The sequence below is a fragment of the Moschus berezovskii genome, chromosome 17, assembly GCF_049115385.1.
Source record: "Moschus berezovskii isolate FMDL1 chromosome 17, NW_MosBer_1.0, whole genome shotgun sequence".
Lineage (NCBI taxonomy): Eukaryota > Metazoa > Chordata > Mammalia > Artiodactyla > Moschidae > Moschus > Moschus berezovskii.
This window is the reverse complement of record NC_142476.1, coordinates 21638150-21660694: the sequence shown is the minus strand read 5'-3', so window position 1 is coordinate 21660694 and position 22545 is coordinate 21638150. Positions and strand designations below refer to the sequence as shown.

The window sequence follows — 22545 nt, the reverse complement described above, 5'->3', positions numbered from 1 at the left end:
GTAATGACCTGGAGGGATGGAGCGGGGCAGAGTGGTAGGACGGGGGGACACAGGTATACCTGTGGCCCATTCATGTTGATGGATGGCAAAAGCCATCACAACACTGTAAAGTAATTATCCTCCAATTAAAATAAATAAAAGAACTACATCAGACAGGAAGGTTTTTGTTCAACCATAAAACAACTTAGAATACTCAAGAGGGAAAGGAAAACATCCACTCGTATTTCTCTCTTTTGTTCTTTCTTCCTTCTTAATATTTTAGAATTCCTGCTTTTATTATTTCCTTTCTGTTTAGAGAACTTACTTAAGCTATTCTCTCATAGTAGATTATCAAGTGACAAATTCCCTGAGTGTTGCTTCACCCTCTTCTTCAGCCTTCAAAAGGGTCGATTTCCCCTTCATTCTTTTACGATATTTTTACAGGACATAGAAACGGGGTTGACAGTTCTTGTTCAGCGCTCAAGTGTTGTGCCATGTCCTCACGGCCTTGATGATTTTTGGTGAGAAATCCACTGTCATTTGAACTGTTTCTCCTCAATAAGCAAAGTGCTGCTTTCCTTGCACCACGTTAAAATGAAAGATTTTCCAATCTCAGTTAAAGAACAGAAAGTCATTTATTCCTCTTTGAATTCTAGACCAAGACACAACTATGTAATTACTCTCCCTCTGGGTAAGGACATCTGTGTGTCTTGAACCATAATACTAGATAGCAGTCTCCCGTTAAACCAGTAGGTGTCACTCTATATATGACATATTAAAAGTCATTTAAGTCCCAATTTCATCCCTTCAACAAATATTGATTAAGTGTCCATTAGGTGCCAGGCATGATTCTGGATGCTGAGATTATAAAGGTGAACAAGAAAGACATGATCATTATTTTCATGAAGCTTACAGTCTAGATATTAATGAACAAATCTGCTTTACTTGTTTTCATTATAAAAGTCTGTCAAATTCTATTCCAAAGGAAATTTTATTTTCCTAAGTTATTAGATAATAACACTTAAAATAGCTCTTAAAGAACATATCATAATGAAACAGAATTAGAGAATCTGTGTTCAGTACAGGTGAGATTGGGGCTTCCCTGGTGGCTCAGTGGTAAAAAATCCACCTGCCAATGCAGAAGACACGGGTTCGAGCCCTGGGTCAGGAAGATCCCCTGGAGGAGGAAATGGTAACCCACTCCAGTATTCTTGTGTGGGAAATCCCATGGACAGAGGAGACTAGTGGGCTACAGTCCATGGGGTCACAAAAGAGTTGGACACAACTTAGTAACAACAAGTGAGATTAATGTATCCAGTATATTTTCTAGAATCGACACAACACTTCTCTTCCAAACTTTTAAGTTTCTAAAACCCAAATATTAGCTATCCTTCATTACAATGGAGAAGAATTAATTTTAAAAAAATTTAAAGTTTTAAAAAATCTATCTATTCATGTTTTTACAATAGAGACTATTACAAATCTTTAAAGATTATTTGCAAAGTTTATTAATTCCAAATAATACAGATTTCTTTATTTCTACTTAGAAAAGTTAAAACGTCCCCTTCTAAACACCAACATACTCCCCCAGTTAACAGAACAATGATAGTAGTGAATTATCATTCTCAGCATAGAATTTAGGGATTCCTCCACTGTCAACATCCTTATTTGGATAAACACGTGAGACTTATAGTTATTACCAGGACTTAAAGGTTACCTACTCATGATTAGAGTCGAGCAATGAAAGGTCAAATCTTGTCAAAATAAACATATCTAAGAGAGGGAGCAGACATGGTACCTCAAAAAAGTATATTTGCCTGCACATAAATCCAAGAACTTTTAACTCATCCAAGAACTATTTAACTGCTATTTTACTTCTCTGAATTCTCAAACAGAATGTTCTCTAATCTGGGAAGGCTAGAAAAAATATGGTTAAGGAAATACTTCAGGATCAAAAGTTCTACTGCTTAGAATTCTTTAACTCCAAATTCAGTCAAATAAATTTCTCTGAGACAAAATGATGCTGAGAAGAATTTTAAAAGACCACAACAGCTTCATGTAATATCTAACCTAATATTCCTTTTGAACTACCTCAAACTCTTAGTTACTATTCAAATTACCTGAAATATATTCCACATTGTTCAATTTTAGCTTATAATCACACACATACTTTAGAACAAAAGAAGCAGTGAGTGAATGTGAAGTTATAAACAAACACTAAGGTGGTTCATAAAGGATGACTGACATTAAAAAGAGCAAATTAATTTATATCTAATATCAAGGCATTTTCTTTCACTTTGAAAGGTATTAAAATAGTGGTGATTGACCAAAAATATTTAAAACTGGCTTACTGGGTATGATTTTTCAATTACATTTGTAAACTTTCTGATGCCCCAGTACTGTTGTTTGGCATACCTGCGATGTCACCAAATTTGGGGAAACTGATGGCAGAGACATCTGCTATCGCAGTACTTGTATTTCAAAAATAAAAATGTGTGTGTGTAAATGGGGATTTAGTGTACAGGAAAAAAACACAGCTCTTGGTGTTATAATGATCCTGGTTTGAATTCCAGTACTACCTTAAATAGTTCTATGTGACTTTGGGGGCAAGTTACTTAAACTATTCTAAACATCACTTTTCCACCAAGATGCAAATAACAGGGTTGAAAAGGATTATGTTGTTTATATTGCAAACATACATAAAACACTGTATTATGTTGTTTATATTACATAAAATGCCTAATACATGGTCTGACACATAGTAGGTACTCAAGAAACAGTATTTATTAGGAGAGCACCATTCTTCTTTTTGACCACTAGACTGACTATACCAGTTAATGCTGAACAACTACTGACTCACTAGTTTTTGTAACTAACACACAGTGCATCTTTACCTGCTATAACAGGTTGATAAAATCAAACTCTTTATTAGACTGAATGCCAACAAATAAGCACCTTCTCCTTTAACATAACATATTTTGCATGACCTTACATGAATTGCTTAGATAAAAGCTTTTTCTTTTCTGCTTTTGTTATTTTAAAGTGCAGATGCATTTGAGTCATTTTCTCCTTTTGTTTCATATCCTTAAGATCCAAAGCTTCAAAGACATAATGTCAGCATGCAGTCGATTTATTACTGAACTCTTGAAGAGACACTGAAGAATTACCTTGTCAATCACCCCAAGGACTCTGAAGGCCTTCAGCTCCTCGGCAGGGCTCCTTAGGTTCCAAGGGGGCCTTGAACTTAGTGATCCTGGAGGCTAATGGAAGATATCAAAGATTACACATCAATCAGGGAGGTACTTGAAGGAAGGCTGCCTGCTGAAGCAAATGCCAGGCCAAAGGAACTAAATTTATCATAAATCAGAGAATGGAAAGATGAAAGGAGGAAGTTTCTGTTTGTCTGTAATATAAAGTAAAAAAATAATAAAATCAAAAATGAAGGAAATCAAAAAGAAAAAGCAAGAAAAAAGTTGCAAGTAAATAAATCATGATAACACTGGAAACAAGATTTTAAAAAGAAAAATTAATGAGCTGATACAGTTTCCAGAGCAACAATTCAATTCAGAACTGTACAGCTATAATGAAACTCTGTAACAAATGGATAACTGAACCAACACTCAATCACAGCCTTATATTTACCCCAGAAGGCTCAAGAGTAATTTAGAAGAAAAAGACTAAAAAACAATAAACAAACTTGGGGAGAGAGGGAACATAAGTCATTTTCTCTCATCATAAAACTACAGTTCTTTAATGCTACTTTTAAAACATATACTATGTATGTTAAGAGGGATTGGCAAACTTAAGGTCAACCAGAATTGCTAATAATGGTGAAGAATTAAAAAACTCTATCCCATAACCAATAATTATTAGAACTGAGACTGGTTAAGTCTAGGAAAGAGATGATTTACAGAGGACAATGTCTTTTAAATATTTGAACGCCCGTGATATGGAAAACTTCATCTGCTCACCATAGTAAAAAGTGCAAAAAAGATCACTGAACACAGAAGGGATACTTCAGTACCACTTACAATAAAAGAATAATCCTAACTTCCCACCCATTGGTCTCAGTTTTTCACTACCAGTCATGTAAAACATTAGACTAGATAAATTCCAAAGACCTTTCCATTTGGCATTTACAATCAGAAAGCAATCCTTTATTAACCTTTATATTAAAATGGTGATGCGATGACAGGACATATATCATATCTTCAAAACAGACCTTTCTGTTGTCAACAATCTGTTAGAATACAGAGGAAACATTTATCACCCCGCTGAGTAGCTACCGATAAATAACCTGGTTAACCAAATGTCCTGATTACTGGAGTTCCTGTTACTATTTTTGATACTTCAAGCCCTAGTATGGCCCAACATCACTAGACAAGAAGCTCCCTGAGAACAGGAAGTATGCCTTATTCACCTGTATGTTCACAGTGCCTAGCATGCTGGCTGGAAGCAAAGAGGAAGAGCAGAAAAAAACGGAGGAGGAAGAGAGGAGAGTGACAAGTGAGGGAGGTCACACAGACAAATCAGGTGTCTCTAATAGCTTGGAAAACTATCACTTTGTAAAATTTTCTAAAAACAACAATTCTAATTGCTTTCAAAATTTTTTTTGTTTGTTCTTAGGTTTAGCAAGCAAATACTAACTTCAATATGCCTGAAGAGGTGATATTTTAAAAAAGATAACTCTTTACTTTTTAAAGAAACTTGAGAATGTTGGTGACAATGGCAACTCAACAGGGTAATAACAATCTTCTTAAATCTAGGTAATTTCTACTTCTAGGATATGTTTCCAAAAAATTATATTTTTAATATCTCACTTTTATTAAGTGCTGAGCTAGATGACATAAAACAGAGATACATCTCTGTCTCCCTAAAGCTTAAAATCCAAGGGGAATTTTTAAGGCTAGAAAAACACTTAGCAGGGCATTTTAATAGAAATAAAACAGAAATACAGACTCTTCTCTCTTAATCTATATTATCTCATCCTCATACCTCACCCTGGCCTGAGTGTAATACTTACAAGAAGTTATCATTATAATCCCATTTTACAGATAAATAAAAGGAAGTTCAGAATGGTTGGGAGTTTACAGTGAAAGATCCCAGACTAGATCCCAACTCCTTACTTGATTGCTTGCAGTCCTTCTGCTACACAACACATTCTGATGATTAAAAATTCAGCTCTCCCTACTCTATTGTCAAGGAAGAGGAAGAACTGCTTGTGATTTTTGTAAAAGGAATGGCTAGAAAACATTATAAGTGGAAAAAGAATAATGTGGCCAAACATGTCCAACATCCCTGTCTCCTACTTATCCCTCTTACTCACTGATGTCGTAGGATCTTTCCGCTTCCAAGGAAGGTTATCAGTTCACTGTAGCAAGCTCAACGCAAAGACAGAAAACCACAAGCTCTCTACTATGTCTCTCAGTAAGTTACCATGCCCACTACGTGCATGATAATTTAAAGGGACAAATATCATCAAGACACAGTCCCTACTTTCAAGACATTTACAAGTTTACTTGAAGAGATATGCTAAACACATGAAAAGTTCAGTTCAGTTCAGTTCAGTTCAGTCGCTCAGTCGTGTCCGACTCTCCGCAACCCCATGAATCACAGCACGCCAGGCCTCCCTGTCCATCACCAACTCCCGGAGTTCACTCAAACTCATGTGCACAGAGTCGGTGATGCCATCCAGCCATGTCATTCTCTGTTGTCCCTTCTCCTCCCGCCCCCAACCTTTCCCAGCATCAGAGTCTTTTCCAGTGAGTCAACTCGTCGCATGAGGTGGCCAAAGTACTGGAGTTTCAGCTTTAGCATCAGTCCTTCCAATGAACACCCAGGATTGATCCCCTTTAGAATGGACTGGTTGGATCTCCTTGCAGTCCAAGGGACTCTCAAGAGTCTTCTCCAGCACCACAGTTCAAAAGCATCAATTCTTTGGCGCTCAGCTTTCTTCACAGTCCAACTCTCACATCCAGACATGACCACGGGAAAAACCATTGCCTTGACTAGACGGACCTTGGTTGGCAAAGTAATGTCTCTGCTTTTTAATATACTATCAAGGTTGGTCATAACTTTTCTTCCAAGGAGTAAGCATCTTTTAATTTCATGGCTGCAATCAGCATCTGCAGTGATTTTGGAGCCCAAAAAAATAAAGTCTGACACTGTTTCCACTGTTTTTCCATCTATTTCCCATGAAGTGATGGGACCAGATGCCATGATCTTCATTTTCTGAATGTTGAGCTTCAAGCCAACCTTTTCACTCTCCTCTTTCACTTTCATCAAAAGGCTTTTGAGTTCCTCTTCACTTTCTGCCATAAGGGTAGTGTCATCTGCATATCTGAGGTTATTGTAAAGTAACAGTAAAACATTTTTTAAAAATATAAGACAATAGAGATAAGTCACTAGTTAATGTATAATAAACTGTGGTCTCAGAAAGAAGTGGAATCAAAGGGGATTTTAAGTGTTATGTAGAAATTAGGTTAGGAAAGGATATTATACATAGGATTGGGGGGAAAAACTGGCTTGGTAGGGGAAAAAATGTTGAAATTGTAGAACAGAGGAAAATTAAATTACACATTTAAGGTTGGTGGGTTTTACTGCCTTTAACAGGCCTTGAATGCCAAGAAGAAAAGTCTGGACTATGTTCTCCAGAATCTAGAAAACAAATTTTTGTATGAGAAACAACTCAACGAAACAGTATTTAATAAGGTTACTTCTGCAAAGACAGGAATGGTGAAATTGTAATGGGGAAAGACCAAAGGCAAAGTGATCATTCAAGTTCTCTTTCTACTTTAACCATCTATAAAAGTCTAAGATCAGAGAAACGAACAAAGAAAGATCATGAAATAAAATCATCAATAAAAAATCCTGTGTTTCTGATATGCAGTGTTTAAATTGGGTAGAATCCCTATAGATCTATTCCTTTTTTTAGACGGCAAAAGGAAACATAAATCCACAGAATTTTAAGAACAGAAGAAGCAGAGATCAAGTCCAGCATTCTTTTTTTTTCTTTCAGATAAGAAAACTGAAAAGCAGCAAGGTCTAGCAATCTGAATAAGATGACAAAACTAAGTAATAGATAAGAGGGGATTAGATCTTATTTATATAATTACATAACACTGTTTAAAGAAACTTCAGCAGATACTATTGGGGCAGGGTAAATGGATATATTTCCAGGCAATATGGCTCATTTCCTTAAGGAAGAAAGTAAAAAAATTACTTCTTTGTATCGGCTACAGAAGATGCCAAGAGAAGCAAACAGTTCAAAACTAAACACAGAAGGTGTGGAAGCAGGGGGGAAACATAAGAATATGAGATAACCCACCAACTTTCAGAAGGAAAGACGGCAAGGATGTATTACTCAGCTGCTCCAGTCTACGGCAGACTCTGTCAGTCCACACTCCATCTTGCAATACAGGGCTCCTGGCGGCCACCACCAGTGGACCAGAGTTATCAGCACACTAGCGAGAACTATTTACTATCAATGTCTGACACTGTCTACAGTTGAAGCTTGCCTTTGTTCTCATTTGGGTTTTTTTTTTTTTTTCAGTTGTTGCTTATCCAGCCCAGAGTCTTTTTTCTTGATATTATTCCTTTTTCTCAATGAGATCTATCTCAATTCTTAATGATCTGTTCAGTTCAGTTCAGTCGTTCAGTTGTATCCGACTCTTTGCGACCCCATGAATCACAGCACACCAGGCCTCCCTGTCCATCACCAACTCCTGGAGTTCGCTCAAACTCATGTCCACAGAGTCGGTGATGCCATCCAGCCATCTCATTCTCTGTCGTCCCCTTCTCCTCCCGCCCCCAATCTTTCCCAGCATCAGAGTCTTTTCCAGTGAGTCAGCTCTTCGCATGAGGTGGCCAAAGTATTGCAATTTCAGCTTTAGCATCAGTCCTTCCAATGAACACCCAGGATTGATCCCCTTTAGAATGGACTGGTTGGATCTCCTTGCAGTCAAAGGGACTCTCAAGAGTCTTCTCCAGCACCACAGTTCAAAAGCATCAATTCTTCGGCGATCAGCTTTCTTCACAGTCCAACTCTCACATCCATACATGACCACGGAAAAAACCACAGCCTTGACTAGACAGACCTTTGTTGGCAAAGTAATGTCTCTGCTTCTTAATATGCTATCTAGGTTGGTCATAACTTAGTGAGGTACTTTTCAAACTTTTAACATGCAGGCACATCACCTGAGGACTTGGTGAAAATGGGAATTCAGACTCAGTCAGTCTGTGGTGGTGCCCACGAATCTGTATTTCCAAGCAGCTACCAGGTGATGCTGAGCTGCTAGTCCACCAACTGTATGTGGAATAGGGTTAGCTGCTGCTGCTGCTGCTGCTAAGTCACTTCAATCGTGTCCAACTCTGTGTGACCCCATAGACGGAAGCCCACCAGGCTCCCCCATCCCTGGGATTCTCCAGGCAAGAACACTGGAGTGGGTTGCCATTTCCTTCTCCAATGTGTGAAAGTGAAAGTGAAGTCGCTTGTCCTTAAATAATCTGAGAATTAAGTCAGCATTATCTGGGCGGGAACAAGCAGTCAAAGGCAGAAGGAAAGTTCTACCAAGAACATATCAAGAATCCACACTCTGAACCATGATAGCTAACTGCACTAGTTTCTGAACTTGGCTTCATCTGTAGATTTTTGGCTTTGCCGAGACTGTCCCTGGCAACCTATTAACCCCCAATACTCAACCTCCTCAACAAGTCTCTTAGGTCACATTTCAAGCATGACTCCTAACTGCAGTCCTGTTACTGATCTGGGGTGCACCTGACTGCCATCTTTGCTTTGCCCGTGTCTCATTAGGGTGACATGACACTCCTTCTAAAGTATTTGCTGAAGAAGAATTGAGACATACCAGTGATACTAGTAAACAAAATGCACAACAGTGAAATACTTTCAATATTACAGCAACTATACTCAGAATCTATGAAATACTCAGGAAATGCACACATTCTACACACATCTGTCCCTGGAACCAATACACAGGAGATCGATTCCAGGATCCCCATGAACACTAAAATGCACAGATGCTCAAGTCCCTTACATAAAATGGCGTAATCTTATATAACCTACGCACATCCACCCATATACTTTAAATCATCTCTAACTACTTATAACACCTAATGCGATTCAAATGTTATGTCAGTAGTTGCTGGCAAGCAGCGAATTCAAGTTTTGTTTTTTAGAACTTTCTAGCACTTTTTCTCCCCAAGTATTTTCAGTGTGTAGTTGGTTTAATCCACAAACGTGGCGTCCATGTGTACAGAAGGCCCACTGTGCTTCCATTCATACCTCATAGCTGCAAGTAAAATGCACTCATACTTTAGAAACTACACAACCTTTTATGTCCTAAATTTAGACCATTTACTTTTTCTAAATTTCACTGATCTTGAGTTTTAAATTCCTAGAGCTAAAAATTGCAAATAAGCTATTCCATGTCTTTTACAGGGACATAGCCTTTAAAACTACTAATTCTGAAATCATTCAAAGTCATCTACAGTTCAAAAAAAGGAAACAGAAATCTATCTCTTTAGTTAAAACTGCAACTTTAAGTGAAAGTTGTAGTCGTTCAGTTGTGTCCAACTCTTTCCAACTCCATGGATTGTAGCCCACCAGGTTCCTCTATTCATGGAATTCTCAGGACAAGAATAGTAGAGTGGCTTGCCATTTCTTTCTCCAGGGGATCTTCCTGACCCAGGGATCGAACCCGGGTCTCCTGCACTGTAGGCGAATTCTTTATCATCTGAGCCACCGTATTTTTAGTTTACGCAAAGCTCATTTCTTTTTTTTTTTTTTTTGAGATTTGGTCTTTAAATTTCCTCAGCACTTTTTAGTAATGAAGAAAAGAAAGAGCCTTAGGATAGTGCTTTTGCTCCTTTCTATCCTTTTTTGAAAATGATATTATCAACAACAACTGGAAAAATTTGGAACTTTTTTATTTACTGCATGAGAGTCTCAAATAAATTCAATAAAGCAAAGGCTTGAACCATCACAGAAAACTCAGGTAAAGTAAGTCATGACCTAGACTGCCCCAAAGGAAAAACAGTGATCAACAAAAAAATTCAAAACTGAAAAGGAAGATTCTTTTATTTTCTTAATAACCAGGCTAGAAACAAATGTTTGTTTGTAAGTTCAAGAAAGAAAAATATCTGCTCTGCAGAGAATTAAAGACTTGCCAAAAATCATTAAAATCAATTCACTTGTTGTATTGGTTGACACTATGGTCCAAATATGGTTAAAGAAGAGAAATAAACTAATCAAGCTAATCTAGAACCTCCAAAAGATATTTACATTAAATTTCAGACAAGAAATAATCAAGCATGTCTCTAACCTAAATAAGGGTCAGGTTTAATAGAGTAAGGGCTTCCCAGGTGGCACAGTGATAGAGACTGCTTGCCAGTGCAGGAGACGTAGGAGATGTGGGTTCAATCCCCGGGTTCGGAAGATTCCCCTGGGGGAGGAAACTGCAACCCATTTCAGTATTGTAGCCTGGAAAATTCCACAGATGGAGGGACCTGGAGGTCCATGGGGTCACAAAGACTTTCAGACACAATTGAGCACACATGCATCCGTAAGCGCGCACACACACACATTAACACAGTAAAATACAAAAGTGAAAATAAAAAGTAAATGCTTACTCTAAAAGAAAAACACCTTGCTCTTAACTGCCTAAGAACTGGGGAAAAAAATCCTAGAATATCAAATCTAATTCACTAGGTACCCCTTTTCAACCTCTGCCAATACAAGTTTTTATTATTCTACATGGCTGTTACAATTCTAACATTTGTTACCTCAATTATGCACATATATTGGGTTCTCAATTATGCTTTAGGGCAGTGGTCCCAAACCCTTTTGGCACCAGGGACTGGCTTCGTGGAAGACAATTTTTCCATCAACCGGATTGGAAGGGGGATGGTTTGGGGATGATTCAAGCACATTACATTTATTGTGCACTTTATTTCTATTATTATTAAATCAACTCCATCTCAGATCATCATGCATTAGATCCCAGAGGTTGGGAACCCCTGCTCTGGGGTGTGCAAGAGCAGAGACTGTGTTGATGTAACTCCAATGCACACCTAGTTTGATACTGTATACCCACAGAGTCTTAGATGCTAGTGAATTTATATAATCCAATACAATCAGCTTCCCTGTACTAAATCTCTTTTGATTTATTTTCATTTAAAGCTATGCCTGAAAGAAAATTCTGACTGATACACATCATAGTTCCTTTCCCAAAGTCAAAAGTTACATGGCAGGCTTTATATATTTATTTGCTTAATAAGTTATTGCCTTATAAAAGTGATTATGGGGAACTATAACAGAGAATGTATAAATAGGGAGCTTGAATGAGTAAGGATGAGTAGAAATGTCAGGATGGATGACTCACAAGCTGGAATCAAGATTGCTGGGAGAAATAACAACAGTCTCAGATATGCAGATATTACTACTCTAATGACAGAAAACGAAGAGGAATTAATGAAAGAGGAGAGTGAAAAAGCTGGCTTGAAACTCAACATTAAAAAAACTAAGACCACGGCATCCAGCCCCATCACTTCATGGCAAATAGCTGGGGAATAAAATAGAGACAGTGACAGATTTTATTTTCTTGAGATCTAAAATCACTGTGGACAGTGACTGCAGCCACAAAATTAAGAGTCGCTTGCCCCTTGGAAGAAAAGCTATGACCAACCTAGACAGCATATTAAAAAGCAAAGACATCACTTTGCCGACAAAGGTTCATACAGTCAAAGCTATGTTTTTTCCAGTAGTCATGTATGGATGTGAGAATTGGACCATAAAGAAGGCTTAAAGCACCAGACAATTAATGCTTTCAAATAGTGGTGCTGGAAAAAACTCTTGAGAGACCCTTAGACTGCAGTCTATCCTAAAAGAAATCAACCCTGAATAGTGATTGGAAGGACTGATGCTGAAGCTCCAACACTTTGCCACCTGATGCAAAGTGATGACACACTGCAAAAGACTCTGATGCTGGGAAAGATTGAAGAGGATGGCAGAGGAGGAGATGGTTGGATAGCATCACCCATTCAGTGGACACAAATTTGAGCAAACTCTAGGACTCAGTGGAGGACGGAAGAGCCTGGTGAGCTACAGTCCATGGGGTCACAAAGAGTCAGACACAACTCGGCAACTGAACAACAGATTCTGCAGTATTACTGCTCAAAAAAATTCACATGTAAGTAGACCCGCACTGTCCAAGCCCATGTTATTCAAGATCAACTGTATTTATATACAAGATGGATTTAGTTAAAAAAAAAAAAAGTTCATAGAGGCCCACCCTATTTAATCTGTTTTTCAATGTCCCCCCCAAAATAGATGGAGAATATACACACTGGACTGCACACAGGGCCAGTTGCCAACTCCACAGAAAATAAGAACTGAATTCAAAGCAACCTTCAGATATAGTCCATTTAAAAATGTTTAAATGCAATCCTGTCATTTGCAACAACATGCATAGACTTAGAGGATATTAGGCTAAGTAAACTAAACTAAATCAGACAGGAAAGACAAATAGCATGTGATTTCACTTATATATAGAATCTAAAAAACAAATGTATAAACATAACAAAACAGAAACAGACGCAGATGCAAACTGGTGGTTGCCAGAAGGGAGGTGGGGAGGGTTGAGTGAAATAGGTAAGAGAGATTAAGAGGTAAAAACTTTCAGTTTAAAGTAAATAAGTCAGCACAAGGAATACTGTTAATAGTACTGTAATAACTTTATATGGTAATAGATGATAACTAGACTTACTATGATGCATGTTTTGCAATATATAAATACACTGAATCACTATGCTGTACACCTAAAACTAATATATTGTTAAGCCAATTATACTTCATTAAAAATACTTTTTAATTTTTAAATTAGAAAGAATAATTCAATAGTAAAGAAATATTAATAGTAAAAGAAATAATATAATTGAAACAACAATGACAGAAAACAGGAAAATATTAGCAAACAGAACAGAGTTATAACTATTAACAATCTGAAAATGACTCAGCAGGTAACTTACTTAAACACATTTATTATGTTAGAAGAAGTAACAAAAGTGTATTACTTCCAAGCTGTAATATAGTTTGTCCTAAAAAGAATGGTCAACTGCTTAACAACAGAAATTTCTACACTAAGAAGTGTAGTTCTGATAACTGTACGTTTTAAAAGGTCACAAAGAAAATAAAAAGGACTCAGAAAAGCAGCAGAAAAATTTCTAGTAGTCTGATGAATCAAGATTACAGTGTGTTTCTATATTAGAAATTGAAACCTTTTATAATTTTCAAAAAGTATATAAAGCATTTATAAATGTGCAAAAAGGTATATAAAGCAAATATATGAGGGAAGATGAAAAACAGGTTAATGCTTATTAAGCTAATCTTAAAAGCTTGGCTTATCAGCCAGTCTTTTTACAAGACAAGGACTTGATTGTTTACATGGCAGTGTGTGCATGCATCCACATACGGGAGTGATTTTTTTTTAAACCTATTTAATCCTAACAACAACCTAGAAGGGAATTACTATTATCCTCATTATTCACATGTAGAAACTGAACCGAAGAGGTGGAGTTGAAGTGAAGAGGTGGAGTTAAGTATCTTGTCCAATCTTCCATGGCTTCAAGGGACAGATCTGGTAGTACACAAGCCTGCCTTAGATTAATTAAGAAACATTTTTGCTCTAGAAGATGTAACTCTTAAATTGCATCATAAAAATAAAACCTTAGTTTAATTAAAAAATAAAATTTCTTCCAGAAATATGCCAAATCCAGATAGACATAACACAGAAACAATAATGATAAACCACAATGTTTCTAACATTTTAAGCACTCACCTGCTTTCTTAATAAGACCAGGGATAGCCCCAAATAAACTAAACATCCCTGTTAGAATTATGCCTTTATAATTCCAGGTGATCTATAACTGCCACTTGTAGGACTTATGCTTAAATTATTAGTTTTAGCATCAATCAATAAAACTGTATGTGAATGCTATAAGAACCGTAATTTAAAATTTCAAATAAAATAAAGTGTAAATTACTGTCATTCTACATATGGCAATATTAGGGATATTAGGGATGGAATTCCTGCCTGGAGAATCCCCACAGACAGAAGAGCCTGGAGGGCTACAGTCCATGGGGTCGCAGAGAGTCAAGACACGACTGAGCGACTAAGCACAGAACAAACAGCAAAGGGCCAAGAAAAAGAAGGTGAGTCTCATCTTATTTTACCTTTGATGGTTTGCTTTAATGCTCTTCTTCCCATCAATAACTTTTAAGAAAATCATTGATGGAAAAGGAAATGGCAACCCACTCCAGTATTCTTGTCTGGGAAATCCTATGGACAGAGGAGACTAGCAGGCTCCATGGGGTCACAAAAGATTCAGACATGACTTAGGGAGTAAACAACAACAGCAAAACAAAATCATGAACAATCAAAATACCAAAATTGATAAAGAGAAATAGTTGTTATAAATACCTTGTTTAGACTCTTTCCTTCTTTGGATCCCACGCCTATGCTAATTACCTTCTAACATTGTCCAGGCCAAAATGAGCAATCAGAGCTCCTTTAAGCACTTTTAAGAACTTTTTGTTTAACAAAAAGTTTTCTTGACACTCACACAGTAAGCTGCTTAAAAGGGACTGACTCAATATTGTCAGTACCAGTGTGAGTGAAGAGAAACTGAACTCCTGGCCAAGGTAGGAAGTTGTCGTCTAAGAAGTACAAATAAGTTTGCACTGCATTAGAGAAATATATACGATTTGATTTCATTACTTTAAATAGATTGCCGGGAGAAATATCAATAACCTCAGATACGCAGATGACACCACCCTTATGGCAGAAAGTGAAGAACTAAAGAGCCTCTTGATGAAAGTGAAAGAGGAGAGTGAAAATGTTGGCTTAAAGGTCAACATTCAGAAAACTAAGATCATGGCATCTGGTCCCATCACTTCATGGCAAACAGATGGGGAAACAGTGACAGACTTTATTTTGGGGGGCTCCAAAATAACTGCAGATGGTGACTGCAGCCATGAAATTAAAAGATAATTACTCCATGGAAGGAAAGTTATGACCAACCTAGGCAGCATGTTAAAAAGCAGAGACATTACTTTGCCAACAAAGATCCATCTAGTCAAGGCTATGGTTCTTCAGGTAGTCATCTATGGATGTGAGAGTTGGACTATAAAGAAAGCTGAGCCCTGAAGAATTGATACTTTTGAACTGTTGTGTTGGAGAAGACTCATGAGAGTCCCCTGGACTGCAAAGAGATCCAACCAGTCCATCCTAAAGGAGATCACTCCTGAGTGTTCATTGGAAGGACTGATATTGAAGCTGGAACTCCAATACTTTGGACACCTGATGTGAAAAGCTGACTCATTTGAAAAGACCCTGATGCTGGGAAAGACTGAAGGCAGGAGGAGAAGGGGATGACAGAGGATGAGATGGTTGGATGGCATCACTGATTCAATGGACATGAGTTTGAGAGTGAACTCGGGGAGATGGTGATGGACAGGGAGGCCTGGCATGCTGTGATTCATGGGGTCGCAAAGAGTCGGACACGACTGAGCAACTGAACTGAACTGAACATTTTATAGACACCTCTTCAAAAGGAAGAAATAGATTTCCTAATTAGTATTAGTTTATGCTTAAACTTAATATTTTACCCTGAACTCTTGAATTTTCCCATGGCTTTGTGAATTTAATATGTGCAATTTTGATCATGGTGGAAAAGAGAATGTCTCGTGTATCCTACTGTCACTAAACTTGGCACAAATTTACACTTCCACGCTCAGTAAATTTTTGGTTTACCAGTGAGTAAATACTGTAGACAGCAGTGGAGTTACAAGTAAGGTAAAACCAGCAATTTGCTGTTTATTACAGAAGACATCTCATCTTTTCTATGGCATTTTTGCCGAAATAAGTGACTTTATAATCACTTTGGCCCTTTTTTCCCCTCAAGTAACCTTGTAAGCTGCTCCTTCCTATCCTTCATATAGGAAGAGTGGGACTATAGAGTAGCTTTCCATTTTGCATGCTTGGTAGAATTGGGACTGTGGAACATGGGTCACTTAAATTTTTATATCTTGTATAGTCAAATTTTTAATATAGGAAAGTACCATATTCCTATTATCCAGTACTTTAAGGGCCTGTGTATAACACTCTATTTCATTTATCCCAGAAATATTTTCATCCAAAACTCTTTCAAAGGTATATCTTGAAGGTGCTTCTATAAAAGCAGCACTACGTGTATTCATTAAGTGATCTAATATTCCTAGAATAGCTTTTATCTTCTCTTTTTCCCCTCTAAATAATAATTTTTCATAGAGCTTCTCTTTATTTCTTTGGGTTTTACTTATTTTCCATCTCTTTTCATTGCTGCTGCCAATGTAAAACTTCTCTTTCGCTGGTGGGAAAAAAAGCTTTATTTTGACTTTTAAGTATCATGTATCATACATCGATTAGGCTCAATAGAGGTGCCATTTTGAACTAGAGGTATCCTGTCAAGAGCTTGCCAAGTAGTCTCATTGCTTCCTCTAAGAGCAGAAAATTCAGTGATATATCTGCCCAAGCAATATTTTGCCCCAACGTTTGTGAGTCTGATCAATAAACAGAATGGGTCTTCTGTGTCAGAAATACTGTGAATGAAAAACTGCCAAATCCTTTCTTGTATATTATAAACACCCCTACAACACTTTACCTACCTGTCTTTAATGGTTTCTAAACATATAGCCAAGTTTGATCTGGGTTTGATTTCTTTGGTGAAGAGGATGCCATCAAAACAATTCTAAATAAACGTCTGAATACACGGCTAGGTTGAAATGTCAAAGACCATGATGTAATTTGGTTTGAATATACTAGAGTGAGCAATTATGGTTTGCCTAAGAACAACACAACAAGCTCATAATGTATATTTTGCTTTTTTCTAACTGAAGACATTCACGTATATATTTTAACCTCAAACGTATTTTTAAAAAAATAATAAATGATAGTATCAAAATTCTTCCAATAAAATTTCTGTTAAAAAAAAAAAGAAAGAAAATCATTGATAAAATTCTAAAGACCAAAATATCAAACATCCTAGTTAGAAATAAAACCAAGAGAAAAAAAAAAGCAAAAATGGCTAAAAGGAAATGCACAAGGAAACATAAGACATACCTGAGACACATCATCAAGTTGAGGTTTCACACAAAGGCTAGAGAGACTCTCTGCTCGCATGAGATATTCTGCAGTTCTTCTCTTCACAGCTTCTCGCCGGGTGGGGCTTGACTCTCCTAAAAAGAGAAAACAAAAGTCAGGACATGTGAAAAGTAAACTTTCATTCGTGCAAACTGAAGATTAACCTCCTTTTACCCAATTTACCACCTGTTCACATTTCTAATTGAAAAGACGAGAGAGATCAAAATTGGAACAGACGTCAAAGTTACTAAAATCAGCAAGGTCTAAATTGCATTTATCTAAATTCTGAAATTCCCATATTTAAATATGTATAGAGAATTTGACCTATTGTATAAGAGGAATCAATATATAAAGAATGTGATATAAAAAGCTCTGTGGACAAAAGATTAGGCTAGTCCAGACAGTTTACAGTTGTCCAACTCAACAAATAGCACCAAATGGAAGAGATGTTTATTAAGAGCTATGACATGGATGTGAGATGCTGTAACAGTACCACCAAACCGGAGAATAAAAGTATTCAGGGAAACTCTAATATTTGCAAGTGTCATGGTTTATTCATTAATAACAAATTGTCACCCACCTTACAACTGAACACAAGAATGTGACTTCAATTCTTATAACATATAATTATCTGAAATTGAAATAGGGTCACTACCCTGTCTGGCTCTCAGTTTCCCTAACAGAAGGGTATTCAAAGCGGCCTTTAATGAACCCAGGATCTCAAAGAGGAGGCGGGCCACTCCTGGATCTCTCCTCTCCAGAGCAGGATGATCCAATGCTTTTATCCATTTTATATACTCGACTGTAACATTTCATTTGAAGAAAGGATTCCAGGGCTGAAAGTCAAAAAGTTTAACACCACTGTACTATACGATGTTCAAGGTTCCGTTCATAAATACTATTCAATACTGTGCATGACTCATTTTTATCAAAGCACTTAATAATACACAGTACTGTTTTTATAATTCACCCTATGCACCTTCTGAATGAAGTTGTTAACCAAAATGTAAGTATCACACAGTGGAAAGTACCCTGGATTACATCCCAGAAACCCTGGTTATCTGAATTCTGGCCCTGCCTCTCATCAGTCATGTGTCCAGTGATAAGTCATTTCAACTCTGAACCTCTTCCTCATTCTCTAAAATAGAAATATATACCTCAAATGACTACAGAGATTAAAGGAGACCAAATACATAAAAGGAACTACAACAGATCAAGTAGTAAAGGAAGCAATAAATTATTAAAGTTTCCGATCTTGGTTTTCCTTTCAAAATCAAATCCTATGTAATAATGTCACCTAGTTTGCTGAATTAGAAGTGAACTGAATTACAATAAAGCAGATATTTTCCCCAAAAAGACTACAGGTAGAAAAAGCTTTTCTTTTTTCTGCCTGGAATAACATCTACTTCTCTGGGAAATGTCCTTTTCTCTTCCCCTTCAGACCCCTCCATCTCCAGCCAACCACTACCAACTCTTAGTTCAGTTCAGTTCAGTTCAGTCGCTCAGTCATGTCCAACTCTTCACGACGCCATGGACCTCAGCACACCAGGCCTCCTTGTCCATCACCAACACCTGGAGTCTACTCAAACTTATGTCCATTGAGTTGGTGATGCCATCCAACCATCTCATCCTCTGTCGTCCCTCTCTCCTTCCACCTTCAATCTTTCCCAGCACCTTAAGGTCTTTCCAAATGAGTCAGTTCTTTGCATCAGGTGGCCAAAGTATTGGAGTTTCAGCTTCAGCATGAATATTCAGGACTGATTTCCTTTACGATGGACTGGTTGGATCTCCTTACAGTCCAAGAGACTCTCAAGAGTCTTCTCCAACACCACGGTTCAAGAGCATCAATTCTTTGGCGATCAGCTTTCTTTATAGTCCAACTCTCACATCCATACATGACTACTAGAAAAACCATAGCCTTGACTAGACGGACCTTGGCAAAGTAGTGTCTCTGCTTTTTAATATGCTGTCTAGGTTGGTCATAACTTTTCTTCCAAGGAGTAAGCGTCTTTTAATTTCATGGCTGCAGTCACCATCTGCAGTGATTTTGGAGCCCCCCCAAAATAAAGTCTATCACTGTTTTCACTGTTTCCCCTTCTATTTCCCATGAAGTGATGAGACCAGATGCCATGATCTTAGTTTTCTGAATGTTGAGCTTTAAGCCATACGGGTGGTGTCATCTACATATCTGAGATTACTGATATTTCTCCTGGCAATCTTGATTCCAACTTGTGTTCATTCAACCCTTAACATGGTTCGAATGAAAACTTCTACCTTATTTCAGATCTCAGCCCCTCCAATCACTACTTGTTAGCCAAGGGTAAGCCTCCCTGTTACAGCAGAGCCAATCAGAACCCCACCTCCTGGCCACAGCTGGAGAAGGGAGAAGTTGACCCAACACAAACTGGGCCAATCTTCTGTGTAATTGATGCTGGAAATAAGATGAGTGGGACTGCCAACAGCCATCGTTTCTGTTAAAGGAAAAAAAAACCGACAAGAAGGAACTTAACAGACGCAAATATGAGAGACAAGAAAAGAAACTCTACTGTGACCGGGGCCCCTGACTTTAGCTGGACCTACAATCCTAAGGTAGTGGACTGTATCTCCTGTAAACCAAAGAACCCTAAATGAGTACAGACCTCAAAGAAAAACTGCAACGAAGCTGCAACTGCAAGTGTGCTTAAATACCGCTCCTCTCACGGCTTTCACCTTACAGCTCCATCTCTCCTCTCCACTATGGGGCTGTTGCTCGGTCTCTCAGTCATGTCTAGATCTCTGCGACCCCATGGACTTTGGCCCACCAGGCTCCTCTGTCCATGGGACTTCCCAGGCAAGAATACTGGAATGGGTTGCTATTTCCTCCTCCAGGGGGATCTTCCCGACCCAGGGATTGAACCTCTTGTGTCTCCTGCATTCACAGGTGGGTTCTTTACCACTGTGCCACCTGGGAAACCTTCAGTGTAATTAACCTCTAATAAAACTTCAAAATATTCTTTTTTCAAAAGAAAAAAATATTTTAATTTGTCTCACAAAGTAATTTGAAATTCAAAAATGTCAAGACTATAAAACACCTACTTAAAGCTAGAGGTAAAACCCTATTTTGTAATCAAATTGCTGCTTTTTAAACTTTTGGTATTTCTGTCGCTTTCTAGGCAGTCACCATAGTAACAGAGAAAAAAGAACCGGAAACTAGCAGTTGAAATGGACTCCTGCTGATGATAGTGGTTCCGCTTCCATGGAAACAACAATGAAGTGATGGAAATACTGGAAGGCTTTTTAAATGTAACCTTAAATATACATACTAGGACTCCTTCCTTATCAGCCCCTTAAAAGTAGGTCACAAGCACTGCTGATCAACAGCAGCAGCCCAGGATGAAAACCACCTCTTGCAGACTGCTGCTACAGGATACTTGCTGAGGTTTGTGAGTCCCAGAAAGAAAAGATCAATCTGTCGACTTCCAGAATAAGTCCAACTAATCACATTATTTATAAATGTGACTTTAAACAGATTTTACTTGATCAAAACTTTTGACTCTAACCTTCTTAATTTCCCTTTTAAGACACATACAAAGCTTATGATTATTTTTCAGGGAGACCAGGCTACCTGGAATTTAACTGCTAACCCCATACTAGGTCATGTGACTATTATTTCTTCAGTAATATATCTATAAATGCTTTTAAAAATGGATCCATATTTAACATGCTACCTAGAAATAAACCAATACCTTCAGTGAGTTCTCTACATTTCTGTTGATCATTCAGAACAAGAATTTCTACTGTGCTTTGGCAGTCAAAACAGAAAAGCTGCTTCCGTTATTTCTTTAACAACTGTTAAGTCAAAGAGTTCTGGTGTCCAATAAAAGACGTTTTGTATATATTGAGTCAATCTGTATTTATTTACCTCAAATCAAGAGAGAGGACAGAATCAGGGTGATTATAGAACGGGTGAAAAAGAAAGTGTAGCTGAATAGAAATGAGAAATTTTGAAGTTGCTATTGAGGGACTTCCCTGGTGGTTCAGTGGATAAGACTCCAAGCTCCCATTACAGGGGGCCCAGGTTCGATCCCTGGTAGGGAACTCGATTCCAAATACCACAACAAAGAATTTGCATGCTGCAATGAAAAAGATTCCACATGCCACAGGGAATTCAGGTCGAAGCCCCTGTGGGCTGCAACCAAGACCCTGCTCAGCCAAATAAGGATTTTTTTCAAGTTGTCACTGACAATTTTAGAAGCACTGGCCTGCCTAGCCTGCATCTCTCAGAGCACCAACTCTCACTCAGCTTCCTCAGAGACGTTTTTACAGAAGGCACCATCTACATACAGATAATAGAATTGTGAAATTCTTATTTACCCAAGAGGCTGTCACCATCTGGCCACTCCTTGAGCACAACAGGAAATTCATTTACTGTATTACGTTTTTTTTAATAACCAAGGAAATGGAGGCTTGGAGACATGAAATGCCTTTCTCAGTCACAAAGTTAATTTAAGAACCTAAACTTAAACCAGGTCTTATGCTACCACACTTCACATAATTGAATCTGAATTAGATTATTGAGTAGCACATGAAAAGATACAAAGCACAGGGCAAGTGCAATACAGGTGAGTATGGGAACAAAGATGAGGAGAAAATAAACGTAAGGAGTTGAGGTGGGAGCCTGAATCAGAGAGAAGGAAAGAGACTGAAGCAATCAGACAGCACATGGTGAAATAACAGCTGCTGCTGCTGCTGCTAAGTCACTTCAGTCCTGTCCGACTCTGTGTGACCCCATAGACGGAAGCCCACCAGGCTCCCCCGTCCCTGGGATTCTCCAGGCAAGAACACTGGAGTGGGTTGCCATTTCCTTCTCCAATGTGTGAAAGTGAAAAGTGAAAGTGAAGTCGCTCAGTCGTGTCCGACCCTTAGCAACCCCAAGGACTGCAGCCTACCAGGCTCCTCCATCCATGGGATTTTCTAGGCAAGAGTACTGGAGTGGCTTGCCATTGCCTTCTCCGGAAATAACAGCTACGAAGAGGTATATAAATTTCACACTATGTAAAAGAGAATGGGCCTCTAGGAGAAAAACTGGGCTCTCAAACATCCTTCTTACCCAAGGATTTCTTTGGAAAACAAAGGCCACTCATTTATCCGTTTTAAAAAAAGGGCATTTTTATTCACAGAAATAATGAAAATCAGTTTCAAGAACTAGAAAAGTTCATTCTTCCAGTTCCGTTATTCTACCCTTGGACACTAAAAAAAGAATAAAGCTAATGCTTCATCACTGATTCAACAGAAGAAAAGCAATGCTAAAGGAAGAACTGACCGTGTTGAACTTTTTTTTTTTAATAATTTTATGCATTTATTTTTTGGCTGTGCTGGATGCTCACTGCCG

At 37.9% G+C, this 22545-nt stretch overlaps 1 protein-coding gene across 5 annotated transcripts in view; it reads right to left on the bottom strand.

The window, feature by feature from the left end:
• Positions 1–22545, bottom strand: part of RPS6KC1 (ribosomal protein S6 kinase C1) — a 203184-nt gene that overhangs the window by 71439 nt on the left and 109200 nt on the right. For 3 of the 5 annotated variants that reach the window (XM_055419061.2, XM_055419062.2, XM_088845267.1), the window contains exons 7-8: positions 17154–17269; positions 3147–3239 (exon numbers count right to left, since the gene is read on the bottom strand). In XM_055419061.2, the coding sequence (XP_055275036.2) occupies positions 3147–3239; positions 17154–17269 (209 nt within the window). Of the gene's footprint in view, positions 1–3146; positions 3240–17153; positions 17270–19534; positions 19755–22545 lie in introns of those variants that run through there. The other 2 variants (XM_088845266.1, XM_055419063.2) reach the window with 2 other exon arrangements.